Source organism: Capricornis sumatraensis, chromosome 3, assembly GCF_032405125.1.
Source record: "Capricornis sumatraensis isolate serow.1 chromosome 3, serow.2, whole genome shotgun sequence".
NCBI classification, from domain to species: domain Eukaryota; kingdom Metazoa; phylum Chordata; class Mammalia; order Artiodactyla; family Bovidae; genus Capricornis; species Capricornis sumatraensis.
In genome coordinates this window covers 85,701,850-85,718,785 of record NC_091071.1, presented here as the reverse complement: position 1 = coordinate 85,718,785, position 16,936 = coordinate 85,701,850, and the positions used below count along the sequence as shown (strand labels likewise).

The window sequence follows — 16,936 nt, the reverse complement described above, 5'->3', positions numbered from 1 at the left end:
GTTTCTGCAAAGATATATATGATAAAATTTCCCCACAAGTTCACCAAACCATTGGGGACCACTGTGGGGGGTCACTAGTTGAGAATTTGTCCTTTATATCATGGTTCCCTTCATTAACGAAATGCTGTAGAGAGATCATTTTTTACTTAAAACATTGGAAAAAATTTAGGGTGCCTTAGGAGTTGAGCTATAATTTTAGCATAAAGCTACAAAGTTTGGCTTCTTCTGAAAATGTCAATTTAAGGAAGTTACTGTTCACATCTCATATGTTATTTGCCTTAGCATTTTTATATATGACTTTTTACTTGAAGTGATTTTTTTTTTTTATTTCAAATAGTTTAAAGTGTTATTCATGGAGACGAGAAACAATGTAGTTTAAGGAAACCTTTAATAGTTTGACTTTTAAATACCTGCTTATGTCATGGAAGATAAATAGATTATTCAAAAGACTTGTGTATATGTGTTCAAACCAATCATTTTCCTATAAAATATCATATATTTGTGATTATTACTGTGTGTCGTGGAAGATAAATAGATTATTCAAAAGACTTGTGTATATGTGTTCAAACCAATCATTTTCCTATAAAATATATATTTGTGATTATTACTGTGATGTGGAGTTTTTCACTCCTAAAATAAAAGCTACTCTGTAATAGTTCTCATAAAATTTTAGGGACTTTATTTTTCATTTAGGCTTTGTAAATAACAACAACAAAATTAGAAGCAAAATTCTCTGACCTTTTACTGCAAAGCGTAGAACCAGCACAACCACTGAATTGCAAATATTTATTCAGGCTCTGTTCTAAGCCTGCAAGCAAACAAAATGTATTTGAATTTCTGCCAAAGAAGATGTTTAAAAAATAGCCGTAGTTTGTGATGCAAAAAGATATAGCAACCTATATAAAAAGTCAATCTCATGAATTAAAGGGAAAATAAGTTTTCAAATATCCGATAAAAATGGATTGTCTCCATTTTCTAAGGTGATCAGTTATAGTTGCATAAGGGGTAGTTTCTTCAAAACTTTAGCTATAACTAGAGGTCACATATTCAAGTGTATCAAAATATTCAAGTAATTTAATTATCATAATACTTAATGGTTAAGTGGAGATAAACCTAACCTCTAGTAGATGTATCTAGTTGTATATCTATCAGTGTATAATTTCACAAGAATGAAAGGAAAAAAATGACTGATTATCATTGAATATAATTTATTAGCAAGTATGTCTTGCTTCTTTGTGCAGGAATCATTCATAGTGATTATATATAATACATAGTCATTATATATAATATATTTTAAGATTTTCCCCTTCCTACTTTACTAATCAAAATAAGAAGCTCTTAATATAGTTATTTCAAAGTGGATTTTTGAGTTCATGTGTTGAACTAATTAATAGATCATCACCTTAAAAGCATAGAAGGTAATCAATATTGTCATATTATATGTATCTATACTGCAGTTATATCCCTTCCATTTTGTTGACTACAGTCTCTCCTGGTGGTGAATAAATTATCCATGTGTATGGAAACTTTGTTCATTCAAAAAGTTGACTTTTCTTGCACTGCCGTTTTGGCCTTCCCATTCATCACTTTCCTCTATTCCTTTTACTGTCTCTTCTGAAGAAAGCATTAGGCATCCAATACAGGCACAGTGTTGGATACTAGCAATGTTATGTTGATAAAGAGTTCTCTTAAGAAGCTTACTCTAATATTTGTCTGTAACCATAATGAATGAACAAAAAGTGAAGTTGCTCAGTCGTGTCTGGCTGTTTGTGATCCCGTGGACTGTAGCCTACCAGACTCCTCCGTCCGCAGAATTCTCCAGGCAAGAATACTGGAGAGGGTTGCCATTTCTTTCTCCAGGGGATCTTACTGACCCAGGGATCGAACCCAGGTCTCCTGCATTGCAGGCAGACGCTTTACCCTCTGAGCCACCAGGGGACATATACAGTGTAAGGTACATAGTAAATATGGATCAAATATGTGATTTCTCCATTACTTATCACTGCATAAAAACGAACTGTATCCTAAATTCAGGTACAATTGGTTGTGCCCTTACATAGCTGAATGTATGCACAAATCTGACCTCACCCCAGAATGTTTTTTTTTTTTCACATAGTGGCTGTGAACTGTGTGGTAGACTACTAGTCATTTTTCAGACTAGGTTTATTTTTTTTTATTTTTAATTGAAAATGTAAATGTGGTATTCCACTGCATCCTAAAAGACAAATTGCTTTTTCTTTTATTTATGTTTTAAATTTTTCTGGCTCCGTGGCAGAAAAATGTAGTCTGTGGCATATGGGATCCCTGTTCCCCATCCAGGAATCAAACCTGTGCCCTCTGCAGTGGATGAGCAGGGTCATAACCATTGGACTGCCAGGGAAGTACCCAAAAGCTTGGGTTTAAACATGGAGGTTGAGAGTGTTGATCTTTCATCATTGCCATAACACCTTGTAATTCAGCATCTAGAAGAGTGCCTGGCAGAAAGGAGATGCTTAACAAATTAATAAATGTTAAACTTTATCATCGATTAATATGTATATATGTGTGTGTGTCATTGAGATATTTAATACACCTACTTGTCAAAGAATGTGAATGTGTGTATATGTGCATATGAACATGAAAATAAGACACATTTAAAACATAGTAAATTAAAGTAGAAAAATCCTGTTAGGTAAACTCCATAGAATTAATGACATTTGATCTGAACTTCAAGTTCAGTTTAGTTCAGTTCAGTCACTCAGTCGTGTCCAACTCTTTGTGACCCCATGAATTGCAGCACGCCAGGCCTCCCTGTCCACCACCAATTCCCGGAGTTGACTCAAACTCATGTCCATCGAGTTGGTGATGCCATCCAGCAATCTCATCCTCTGTTGTCCCCTTCTCTTCCTGTCCCCAATCCCTTGCAGCATCAGAGTCTTTTCCAATGAATCAACTCTTTGCATGAGGTGGCCAAAGTATTGGAGTTTCAGCTTCAACATCAGACCTTCCAATGAACAGCCAGGACTGATCTCCTTTAGGATGGACTGGTTGGATCTCCTTGCAGTCCAAGGGACTCTCAAGAGTCTTCTCCAACACCACAGTTCAAAAGCATCAATTCTTCAGTGCTCAGCTTTCTCTATAGTCCAACTCTCACATCCATACATGACTACTGGAAAAACCATAGCCTTGACTAGACAGACCTTTGTTGGCAAAGTAATGTCTCTGCTTTTTAATATGCTGTCTAGGTTGGTCATAACTTTCCTTCCAAGGAGTAAGCGTCTTTTAATTTCATGGCTGCAATCACCATCTGCAGTGATTTTGAAGCCCCCCAAAATAAAGTCAGCCACTGTTTCCACTGTTTTCTCATCTATTTGCCATGAAGTGATGGGACTGGATGCTATGATCTTAGTTTTCTGAATGTTGAGCTTTAAGCCAACTTTTTCACTCTCCTCTTTTTTTTTCTGTTTTCTTTTTTTTATATTTTATTATTTTTTTTAATTTAAATTTTATTTTTTTACTTTACAATACTGTATAGGTTTTGTCATACATTGACATGAATCTACCAAAGGTGTACATGAGTTCCCAACCCTGAACCCCCCTCCCACCACCCTCCCCATATCATCTCTCTGGGTCATCCCAGTACACCAGCCCCAAGCATCCTGTATCCTGTATCGAACCTAGACTAGCTATTCATTTCTTACATGATAGTATACATGTTTCAATGCCATTCTCCAAAATCATCCCAGCCTCTCCCTCTCCCACAGAGTCCAAAAGACTGTTCTATACATCTGTGTCTCTTTTGCTGTCTCACATATAGGGTTATTATTACCATCTTTCTAAATTCCATATATATGTGTTAGTATACTGTATTGGTGTTTTTCTTTCTGGCTTACTTCACTATGTATAATCGGCTCCAGTTTCATCCACCTCATTAGAACTGATTCAAATGTATTCTTTTTAATGACTGAGTAATACTCCATAGTGTATATGTACCACAACTTTCTTATCCATTCATCTGCTGAGGGACATCTAGGTTGTTTCCATGTCCTAGCTATTATAAACAGTGCTGCGATGAACATTGGGGTACATGTGTCTCTTTCAATTCTGGTTTCCTCAGTGTGTATGCCCAGCAATGGGATTGCTGGGTCATAAGGCAGTTCTATTTCCAGTTTTTTAAGGAATCTCCACATTGTTCTCCATAGCGACTGTACTAGTTTGCATTCCCACCAACAGTGTAAGAGGGTTCCCTTTTCTCCACACCCTCTCCAGCAAACTGGTCAACCACTTGTAAAAGAATGAAACTAGATCACTTTCTAACACCATTCACAAAAATAAACTCAAAATGGATTAAAGATCTAAATGTAAGACCAGAAACTATACAACTCCTAGAGGAGAACATAGGCAAAACACTCTCCGACATAAATCACAGCAGGATCCTCTATGATCCACCTCCCAGAATACTGGAAATAAAAGCAAAAATAAACAAATGGGATCTAATTAAAATTAAAAGTTTGTGCACAACAAAGGAACCTATAAGCAACATGAAAAGACAGCCTTCGGAATGGGAGAAAATAATAGCAAATGAAGCAACTGACAGACAACTAATCTCAACAATATACAAGCAACTTATCCAGCTCAATTCCAGAAAAATAAACGACCCAATCAAAAAATGGGCCAAAGAACTAAATAGACATTTCTCCAAAGAAGGCATATGGATGGCTAACAAACACATGAAAAGATGCTCAACATCAGTCATTATCAGAGAAATGCAATCAAGACCACAATGAGGTACCATTTCACTCTCCTCTTTAAATATGAGGAATTACGTCAACAGGTAGAGAGATGGTAGAGGACAATTCAAGCAGTCAAAATAGCATAAACTAAGCAGTATATATGGAAAACAGTACTTAACTAATAGGAAAGTCATCCATTTAAGAAAACCAGAGAAGAGTATCATAGAGGTTAAAAAGACTGGCTCTGGATTTGGAGTTTTGAGTTTATATCTGGACTGCAACATACTTTGTCATGTATCAGTGGACAAGCTGTTGCTTAAATTCCAGTATTCAATTCATTTTAGTTCAGTCACTTAGTCATGTACGACTCTTTGTGATGCCATGGACTGCAGCACGCCAGGCTTCGCTCTCCATCACCAACTCCCAGAGCTTACTCAAACTCACGTGTATTGAGTTGGTGATGGCATGCAGCATCCTCATTTGTTATCCTCTGTTGTCCCCTTCTCCTCCTGCCTTCAATCTTTCCAAGCATCAGGGTCTTTTCCAATCAATCAGATCTTCTCATCAGGTGGCCAAAGTATTGAAGTTTCAGCTTCAGCATCAGTTCTTCCAATGAATATTCAAGGACTGATTTCCTTTAGGATGGACTGGTTGGATCTCCTTGCAGTCCAAGGGACTCTCAAGAGTCTTCTCCAACACCACAGTTCAAAAGCATCAATTCTTTGGTACTCAGCCTTTATAGTCCAACTCTCACATCCATACACAACTACTGGAAAAACCATAGCTTTGACTAGACGGACTTTTTTGGCCAAGTAATGTCTCTGCTTTACAATATGCTGTCTAGGTTGGTGACAGCTTTTCTTCCAAGGATCAAGAGTTTTTTAGTTTCAAGGCTGCAGTCACCATCTGCAGTGATTTTGGAACCCCCCAATAGAAAGTTTCTTGCTCTTTCCATTGTTTCCCCATCTAGTTGCCATGAAGTGATAAACTTCATTAATTCCTCTTCACTTTCTCCCATAAAGGTGGGGTCATCTGCATATCTGAGGTTATTGATTTTTCTCCCAGTAGTCTTCATTCCATCTTGTGCTTCACCCAGCCTGGTATTTCTCATGATGTACTTTACATATAAGTTAAATAAGCAGAGTGACAACATACAGCCTTGATGTACTCCTTTCCTAATTTTGAACCAGTTCCTTATTCCATGTCCAGTTCTAACTGTTGCTTCCTGATCTGCATATAGGTTTCTCAGGAGGCAGGTCAGGTGGTCTGGTATTCCCATCTCTTTCAGAATTTTCCACAATTTATTGTGATCCACACAGTCAAAGGCTTTGGCATAGTCAATAAACCAGAAATAGATGTTTTTCTGGAACTCTCTTGCTTTTTCCATGCTCCAGAGGATGTTGGCAATTTGATCTCTGGTTCCTCTGCCTTTTCTAAAACCAGCTTGAACATCTGGAATTTCACGGTTCACGTACTGTTGAAGCCTAGCTTGGAGAATTCTGAGCATTACTTTTCTAGCTTGTGAGATGTGTGCAATTGTGTGGTAGTTTGAACATTCTTTGGCTTTGTCTTTCTTTAGGATTGGAATCAACACTGACGTTTTCCAGTCCTGTGACCACTGCTGAATTTTCCAAATTTGCTGGCATGTTGAGTGCAGCACTTTCACAGCATCATCATATAGGATTTTAAATAGTTACACTGGAATTCCATCACCTCCATTAGCTTTGTTACTACTGATGCTTCTAAGACCCACTTGACTTCACATTCCAGGATGTCTGGCTCTAGGTGAATGGCCTTACCACTTATCACTAAGATCTTTTTTTGTATAATTCTTCTGTGTATTCTTCCCATGTTTAATTAATATATTATGCTTCTGCTAGGTCCATACCATTTGTGTCCTTTATTGTGCCCATCTTTGCATGAAATATTCCCTTGATATCTCTAATTTTCTTGAAGAGATCTCTAGTCTTTCCCATTCCCTTGTTTCCCTCTATTTCTTCCAGCATTATCTGAAAGATATTCTGTTTTCTTTTAAGCTAAAACTCTATTACATTTTTCCCTTTGAAAAGTATCTTTTATTATTTCAGTCTAATAATATGGGGTATTTTACTATATATTGGTATATTCCTAATAGTAATTAGGTTACATTATACCTATACTATTAAGATATTTCAGAAGCTAAAAATCATATCTTAACAGGAGAAAACAATAGCATGAATGGATTTAGGTAGCTTTGATTCTGTAGTTGTTAGTGCAAGAAAGAATGCTTAATAGATGCCATGAAAGAAAAACAGAAAAAGATATGCAAGAATTGAACATTTCCAGTTAGTTAAGGGAATGATAATCATTTGAAAATATATCCTTTAAATTCTACAGTGCTTCTATATGAAGTGAGTGTGGAGTGTGCCTTGTCAACAAAGTAGAGAATTTAATTGTATTTTGAGGGGAATAGTTGCTGCTGTAAAGTTAGTCACATTTGTGCAGGGCAGTCCAGGTTAACTGTGCTAGACTTGACTCACTTTATTATGTATGCAGTAATATATCTTCCCTCATATTCTAGATAAATATAAACAACCTGGAATATATCAGATTAATAGGAACAAGATGAAAATTATTTCATTTACCTTGAGTTGATCCTAAAGAAGTGTTCACTAAAGAATTGAAATAAAATGATCTTTTATCTAGTTGGAACATTAATAATAATAATAATTGATAATAGCTACCAATTATTGAACCTTTATTATTTATCAGATATATGGTAAACCCATCAGCTAGATAATATAATCATAATAGCTTTATAAATATTATATTTTTATCCCTATTACTATTGGGTGTTTTTAGTAATCAAAATTCAGATCATTAAAATAGTATGCCCAAGGCCTTACTGCTACTGCTGCTGCTAAGTCACTTCAGTCGTGTCCGACTCTGTGTGACCCCATAGACGGCAGCCCACCAGGCTCCCCTATCCCTGGGATTCTCCAGGCAAGAACACTGGAGTGGGTTGCCATTTTCTTTCCAATGCATCAAAGTGAAAAGTAAAAGTGAAGTCGCTCAGTCATGTCCTACCCTCAGCGACCCCATGGACTACAGGCTTCCAGGCTCCACCATCCATGGGATTTTCCAGGCAAGAATACTGGAGTGGGATGCCCATGCCTTCTCCGCAAGGACTTACTAACGAGTGGTTAAAACAGCAACAGTCTTGTTTATATTCAAGGCCCATGTCCTTTTACTTAATATTACCCTGATTCTCTTAACTATATTTTCATCAGTATGATAATGAATTCTGCATCATATATTCCATCTGCCATTGACCCTTAGGACCTGTACTTATATTCCTTTCTGGGAAGCTAACATTTTGTTCTGTTGGAATTGGATAAAAATCTATTTTCTTTTGTTCTTCTGGGAACTCAGAAATCTAAAGTAATTCATTTGAAACATTTATTGCTAAATGTTCTATTTACACTTTATTCTCTAACAAATATAATTGTTTTTTTCTTCTTGTGTTTTTATTTATTTATTTAATTATTGGACTTTGACCTAACTTAGGCAATAATAGCAATTTGATGTCTGTGAGCACATTGTAAGACCAAGTGCTTGTAAATAATAGAGGATAATATTTGGTTGAATGTATGCCAGAAACATCTTACCAAAGTCTGTCTGATCAAAATATGCTGAGCTTTAAAGACATACATCTTTTTGAAAACTGCAGTGTTTGGAAGCCAATGATGCATTCTTAGGAACTTTGCAACATATATCCCAGAAGAGCCTGATGCCATGACCTTAGTATTATCGAGTAGCAGTGTACACAGGGTCGTTATGCTTTGTAAACAAAATAAAGCCCCAAACATCATATGCTTCCTCAGAACCTTTATCCTTTAGAGTTCAGCTCAGTGCAACACAATAGGGAGCATGCAGAGAATGCCAAGTGAGATTTACAGTTGTTACATCTTGGGTGATTGGTGAAATTTTGGAAGTACTTTAGGAATGGCACAGCTACAGACCTTATTCAATAATCCTCAGAGCAGTGCATAGGGCAGACTAGGAAATTACTTTGTGATATAGCACATGGGCTTCCCTGATAGCTCAGTTGGTAAAGAATCCGCCTGCAATGCAGGAGACCCCAGTTTGATTCCTGGGTTGGGAAGATCAGCTGGAGAAGGGATAGGCTACCCTCTCCAGTATTCTTGGGCTTCCCTGGTGGCTCAGCTGGTAAAGAATCTGCCTTTAATGTGGGAGACCTGGGTGGGATCTCTGGGCTGGGAAGATCCTCTGGAGAAAGGAAAGGCTCCCCACTCCAGTATTCTGGCCTGGAAAATTCCATGGACTGTATAATCCATGGGATCACAAAGAGTCGGACATGACTGAGCAACTTTCACTTCACTTCCATAGCACATGACATGCATGCTAAGCTATTAGTCAACTCACTTACAAAAACCACTGCCAATTTAAAGACAAAATAGACTAAGAGGGTAGAATTAAGAAACAAAAAGATGTAACTTGGCTAAATATTTCAGCTGTGTGTGTATAAATGTATAATGAAATTTCTAGAGTTGTATAGCCTCTAAGTCTTCTGGATGAAAGTGACAAATTTTTATTGCACAAGCTATATATATATTTTTATAATTATAATGATATATATAATTATATATATATATATATAATTTAATTATACAAGTAAGTTACATAAATATAACTTAATTACATATATTTATTAATTAATTTCATTTAATTCTCAGAATATTCAGGTGCAAATATTTGTTCAGTCACTCAGTCGTTGCAACCCCATGGACTGCAGAATGCCAGGCTTCCCTGTCCTTCCTTCATCATCTCCCAGAGCTTGCTCAAACTCATGTCCATTGAGTCGGTGATGCCATCCAACCATCTCGTCCTCTGTCATCCCCTTCTCCTCCTGCCTTCAGTCTTTCCCAGCATCATGGTCTTTTCTAATGAGCCAGCTCTTCACATCAGGTGGCCAAAGTGTTGGAGCTTCAGCATCAGTCCTTCCAATGAATATTCAGGGTTGATTTCCTTTAGGATTGACTGGTTGGATCTCCTTGCTGTCCAAGGGACTCTCAAGAGTCTTCTCCAACACTACAGTTCAAAAGCATCAATTCTTTGGCACTCAGCCTTCCTTTGTCCAACTCTCACATCCATACATAACCACTGGAAAAACCATAGCTTTGACTAGATGGACCTTTATCAGCAAGGTAATGTCTCTGCTTTTATCACACTATCTAGGTTGGTCAGAGCTTTTCTTCCAAGGAGCAAGTGTCTTTAATTTTACAGATGATGAAATTGAAGTTTAAGAGATTTAGTAGATTTTTTTTAAGATCATACGTTAATTAGTGGTAGAGCTGAGATTCACATACTTTCTTTAAGGAGTTGTGAAGATTCTGAAAAGTGCTTAGAATGATATTTGACACACAGTAAGTCTTATAGCAATGTTATTTATTATTATTATTATTATGTCATGGCTTATTTAAAGGAGTTCTGTTTTTGTCTTTCTTTTTATTACACACATGATAAATCACAGTCACAACCACCATTGCTGAAGAATTTCTAACCCTCCACCCCTCTTTCTCTCTCATCAACTTCTATTTTGAGTAAGGTTTAGGTTAAGCTTCCACGGTGTAGAAGTTATTGATTATTTGGTATTTTTGTATCACAATACCCACTCACCTTAGACTGTGGTAATACTGTATTTAACTATCACATACCCACTGCATGTAGGTGACATATGTATCACGGCTGGCCAGAAGAGGCAACAGAGGACAGCTAACTTAGAGATATTCTGATAGTTTAATTAAAGACTTATCAGGTAACAACTCACTTTACCATTTTTACTTTAAAAGCTTTCACACTTCTTATCTGAATGAACATTCAATTTAGTTAAGGAAATGAACTTAGTGATATAAAGGCAGAATCAGGAAAAAGAAAAGTCAAAAATAAAAAGATTAGACTACAATTGCCTCTATCATTTTAAATTAAAACACTGACTTTGGAATAAATAATAATTTTTAATATATTAAAAAATAATATATAATTTCTTTGTCCATGAATCAATGAACAGATAAGTCATTTTTTCACAAAATGTTTTTCATCCCAGGATTCAAAAGTCCCAGCTATTTCCAGTTAAAGCAGCATCTGTTGCTTTGCCAGTTTCCACAGAGATGAGCTTGTGTTGATTTTCATCACATTTGTTCAAGTCTGGAATCTGGTTAAAACATGCAAACAGTTGCATTGCAAGTTAAGAGGCGCAATCAGATAGTATCTTTTCACCTGCATTTATTTTGATTCAAATGGCATTTGTAATTACGATTCCAAGCATGGATTATTTTTAAATAATTCGGCTGGGAGCAGGAATATCGTAAGTTAAAGCATTCAAGAAGGATGAATACTATGATATATACATGTTCTTAGAAAACAGTTATGTTTGCATTAAATCATCTCTTGGATTCTGTGTTCTTTTTTTTTTTCAACACCGTTTTGGGTGTTACTTATTTGGGATAATTGTAAAAAGAAGTCGTTTATCAATTATGTCTTAGCACATTGTCTAAACTACAGACTGACCATCATAGACATTTCCCTGTTATTCAGTTTAGAATGTCATTATCCATACATTGATTGTGCATTAATATTCTGAAGTGAAACCAGATTTTTTAAAAATGATGTTGTTGAATTGGAAATTTCTGATATTTGTGTACCTACTTTTAATGACAGGGTAAAAGGTACAGAAGAAGAACAAACAAAGGTTAAAGTTCTGCAAATGTCCTTCATTACCCAAGTTTATAGTGGATTGTGGTCACTTACCTTGTCATGGCCTTTTTAGTACACCCCAAGTTTCCACTCTTAGTCTCCTGTGCTATTCTAGATAATTAGGTGGAAAATGTTGAGAAACCCTAAAAATTGGGAAGATGAGTAACATATCTTTTTCTGCATTTTTAAATATTTCAGATTTTAATTCACCATTTCAAAAGAAAATTGCTGTGTGATACCTAGCAATTTTAAGTACATTTCCTATATTACTAATATGGGACAAATTACTAATATGTCAAAATTGTCCAGTTATAATAATGCTTTATCACTAATGTCTAGGAAAAACAGGAAATACAAATGATCACCCACAGAATGATTTAAAAAAAAAAAGTAGTTATGATTGAGCATTGTCTAATACCAAGTACTGTTTTAGACACTTCACTTATCTCAAACTCTCAGTAGCTCAGAGGATACTGTTATCCTTACTACATAGAAGAGTAAACTGAAGCTCAGAGAGCTTTAAGTGATTTCTACAAGCTGTTTAGTAGTGTATTAGGAAGCCATTTATATATGTTTCAATTATATAAAGATATTGCCTCACAAGTATTAGTTCGCTATGGAAGGAAGTAAAGTCAACTTCATATAGTAGAATAAAATTACCACCCTCTTTTTCAGTCAGAATTAACCACTGGCAATTTAGTAACAAAGCTTACAGGTATTTTTATGCAAACAAATATCTGAATTTGAAATACCTGTTTCCATTGTAGATGTCATATCACCTCAGTTAACAGTCCTGTTTCCTCAAAATGAAAACTTTACAAGATTTTATTTCCCCATTTTTTTCCTTCCATTTAAGTTTCTCTCTCTGCTTTCTGATAACTTCATAATAAACAACTCAGGGTAGGCATTGCGGATCAGCAATGCTGTATATTATAATAAGTAATGGAGACAGTATTTTGATTTTTTAATTTCATAGACCTTTCCTAATGTTAAAAAAGGGTCACTAAATATGGGCTTAGATGGTGATAGGAATCCAATTTTGTTTCAGTATGTACTCTATTGTTAGAAATAATTGAACAAAGTTCATGATATGAATTTACTTCAGCTGTTAATATATACATACATTATAGTGATCAAAGGACAAGCACACAGGTCTATGTTCCAAAAGTAAATACCGAGTTAGTTATATATGCCCTCCTGTCAGATAATCCCACCCACTATCAATTTTCAGTGGTGTGTTTTTAAAATTAAAATGAGGTTGTAAGGGAAGTACTGTCACTTAACAGTAAGTATATATTTATAATCATTTTTCTTTAATTTAAATTAATACCCCATACTGGAAACCATTCATAAAGAATTCTTGAGAATGATTGCTCTTGGAGAAAAATTAAAGGGTACTTTTAAACTAAACGAATAAAAGGTATTTACTCACTTTCATATTCCTATATTGATACTAATGGATAAGAACATCAGTATTTGTTTTTCTAAGTAGTTTGTTCAATATTTAAACATCTTGAAATTAAACCAAGTAGATATATCAGGAAATACATTTTTTATCATTTTAAATAAGTGATGATCTATAATTTTTTGTCATGAAATATTTAGTCAGAGGCTAGAAATGTTTGAAAATACAGAATGCTACTTACTGTATGCATGTCTATAAAATGTACAAATCATTTTTAAAACTATTTTGTTATTTTCACTGTACATATTTCTGGAGGTTGGAGTGCTTCCCTGGTGGCTCAGTGGTTAAGAATTCACCCACCAGTGCAGGAGACATGGGTTCGAACCCTGGTCTGGGAGGATCCCACATGCCGTGGAGCAACTAAGCCTGTGCAACTCAACTATTGAGCCTGTGCTCAAGAGCCTAGGAACCACCACTGCTGAGCCCACACACCACAGCCACTGAAGACAGCATGCCCTCCACAGCAAGAGGAGCTGCCGCAACGAGAAACTCATGCTCCACAGCTAGAGAGTGACCCCCACTCATGGCAACTAGAGGAATACCTGCATATTAACAAAGACCCAGCACAGCTTAAATAAATAAATATTTCTGGGGGCTATTGTTGATATGATAAAGATTATGAAGACTAATACTGGATCACTATTAGATATCCACCATAATGGTGAGATTGATAAGTTGTTTAGAATCAGGTTCCTAACTAAAATAACAGAGACATCATGGCAAAGTAAAAATAGCAACGAAAAACATAAGTTAGAATAATTCTGACGTCTTTTCTTTTCAGCTTCCTAGATCTATGTACTAGGAGGGCAAGAGATTGAATCTCTCTGAGAACTACATTCCTTTTCTTTAAAATGGACATAAGATTGTCTTAGCAAGGTAATACTGATGATTAGAGATAATATGGAGAGAAAGCACCTCACATAGTGCCTGAGATGAGCATTTATTTTCTCCATAAGTTTCTTTAAAAGCTGTCTGGAGAAAACCAATATATATGTCATAACAACTGATTTCCTGGTCATATAGAACTGATAATAATTATAAGGTAAGATTTTGGAAGGATTTCAGTGAATGATTTAATTTCTCTTCAATAAGATTTTTGAATTATGCCTTTTATCTTCATTCTTAGTATTATATGTGTGATTACTAGTCAGGGGAAAAAAGGAGTATCTCTTTATCCAAACTATTCCAGGCTTAAACACAATAGAAATTATTTATAAATTGGCAAAAAGAGAATAGAAATGAAAGAAGAAAGACTGTCATTACTTGTTTAAATTATACTTAACTATTGAAGAGATGCATTTTTAAAATTCATCTTTTATTTTACAGTTTAATAGCCTTTAATAGAAGTCTAATGGTAAAGGTAGAGGACAGTAATGATTTTTGCAAACGATACAGAAAATTGTACCTTTTGATGAATATAAAACTGAAATATAATATATGGCTTTAATTTATTAATATATTTCGAATATTCACAAAGGAATATTGAAGTTGACTGATTTGACAGTAACTCAGTCTTAACATATGATTTATGAGAACAGAGCTGAGTAAATCAGAGTAGCATAAGGTAAATGATATCCAAGCAACATAATATTAATATACAAATAGCAACATTTCACATCTTATATGCAGCATCCAGTTTCCAAAGCTTTTACAGCAGGAATAGAACTTGTAACATCACAGTGGCCCAGAGTACAGATTTTATAGGTTTCTAAAACTTGAGCAAAAGTTCATTCTGGCCTTAAAGAAGATGGATGGAAGATGTACATAACTTTACATTATGCAACAGAAATGTTTTCAACTTTTATTCATTTAGCAAATCCTTGAGATGGTTATCATGCTCTCATTTATAAAAGGCAACCATTTTTAGACATTATACGATATGTTTTACATTTCTATATGAGTACTTTGGGGGCTTACCTGGTGAAAAAAAATGTGAGTGAAAGCTGACTTAAATTCAGCATTCAAAATATTAAGATCATGGCATCCGGTCGCATCACTTCATGGCAAATGGATGGGGAAAAGTAGAAACAGTGACAGATTTTATTTTTGGGGGGTTCCAAAATCACAGTAGATAGTGACTGCAGCCATGAAATTAAAAGATGCTTGCTCCATGGAAGAAAAGCTATGATAAACCTAGACAGCATATTAAAAAGCAGAGACCTCACTTTGCCAACAAAGTTCCATATAATCAAAGCTATGGTTTTTCCAGTAGTGATGTACAGATGTGAGATTTGGACCATAAAGAAAGCTGAGCACTGAAGAATTAATGCTTTTGAAGTGTGCTCGAGAAGACTCTTGAGAGTCCCTTGGACTGCAAGGAGATCAAATCAATCCTAGAGGAAATAAACTCTGAATATTCATTGGAAAGACTGACTGATGCTGAAGCTGAAGGTCCAATATTTTGGCCACCTGATGGGAACAGCCAAACTACTGGAAAAGACACTGATGCTGGGAAAGATTGAAGGCAGGAGATAAAGGCAGTGACAGAGGGTGAAATGGTTAGATGGCATTACCAACTCAATGGACATGAGTTTGAGCAAACCTCAGGAGATAGAGAAGGACAAGGAAGCCTGACATGCTGCAGTCCGTGGGGTCACAGAGTTGAACACAAGTTAGCGACTAAACAACAACATGAGTGATTTTATTTCATACTCACAGCATTCCTGGGAGATAGGTATTGCTTTTTATGCTTTACTCATCAGAAGAGAAAGCTGTACTCAATCAACTAAATATCCTTAAGTTTCCACAGACATAAAGTTTGGATTCAAAGGCAGGTTTGTTTGTTTCATATATCATATTGCTTCTTCAATGATGGAAAATGACTGTGTGATTTTTTTTTTTTTCCACTTTATCTCCTTGTAGAAGAGACATACGTTATGACACTGTTCTGTGCCATTTTTACTTTTGGTTTACGATAATAAACAATTAGTAATGCTTTGACATACTATCCTTCAAATATAAACACTGAATGTACCCTTCATTTTTTATGGGAACAAAGTATATGTATCAAAGTTATTAACACCACAACTTTGAACATATTCGATATTCAGTCTACTCAGATAAACAGTCCAGAGTTTAAATAAGAAAGCAAAATGAATTCCTTTGTGAAAAATTCCTGAACATGTGCTTCTGCTATGCCTGATTTATCAAATACTTTCTTTTTGCTTTCAGGGATGACTTGTCAAGCTCGAACATCGTACACCGAAGATGAAGTTCTCTGGGGTCATCGTTTTTTCCCTGTAATTTCCTTAGAAGAAGGATTCTTTAAAGTTGATTACTCCCAGTTCCATGCAACATTTGAAGTCCCCACCCCACCTTACAGTGTGAAAGAACAGGAGGAAATGCTCCTTATGTCATCTCCTTTAATAGCACCAGCCATAACTAACAGCAAAGAAAGACATAACTCTGTGGAATGCTTAGATGGACTTGATGACATTAGTACCAAACTTCCATCTAAGCTGCAGAAAATTACTGGAAGAGAAGACTTCCCCAAAAAACTCTTGAGAATGAGTTCTACAACTTCTGAAAAAGCCTACAGCTTGGGCGATTTGCCCATGAAACTTCAACGAATAAGTTCAGTACCTGGCAACTCAGAAGAAAAACTGGTATCTAAAACCACCAAAATGTTGTCTGATCCCATGAGCCAGTCAGTGGCTGATTTGCCACCAAAGCTTCAAAAGATGGCAGGAGGAGCAACCAGGATGGAAGGCAATCTTCCAGCAAAATTAAGAAAAATGAACTCTGATAGATTCACATAACAAAACACCCCTTCAGGCATTAGTTATTGTTTGATTTCGTAATAGTCCAATATTTGGCTGATGAGGTACTCCTCTCTAAGGAATTTGAAAGGTACATTTTTTTCTCCCAGTCATATATGCATATTTGAAAACCCTACCTTTTCAAGTATTGCTACTGTGCAGAAAGAAAATGTTGTAAAGGGAGGACATCAGAAGGAAGTTCTTAATAATGGGCATGTATTATCACATCAAGCATGCAATAATGT

The 16,936-nt window shown here is 35.8% G+C and overlaps 1 protein-coding gene across 1 annotated transcript in view; it reads left to right on the top strand.

The window, feature by feature from the left end:
- Positions 1–16,691, top strand: part of KCNJ3 (potassium inwardly rectifying channel subfamily J member 3) — a 182,810-nt gene extending 166,119 nt beyond the window's left edge. The window contains exon 3 of the mRNA XM_068969110.1: positions 16,105–16,691. Coding sequence (XP_068825211.1) covers positions 16,105–16,691 — 587 coding nt within the window. The remainder of the gene's footprint in view (positions 1–16,104) is intronic.
- Positions 16,692–16,936: the final 245 nt, after the last annotated feature.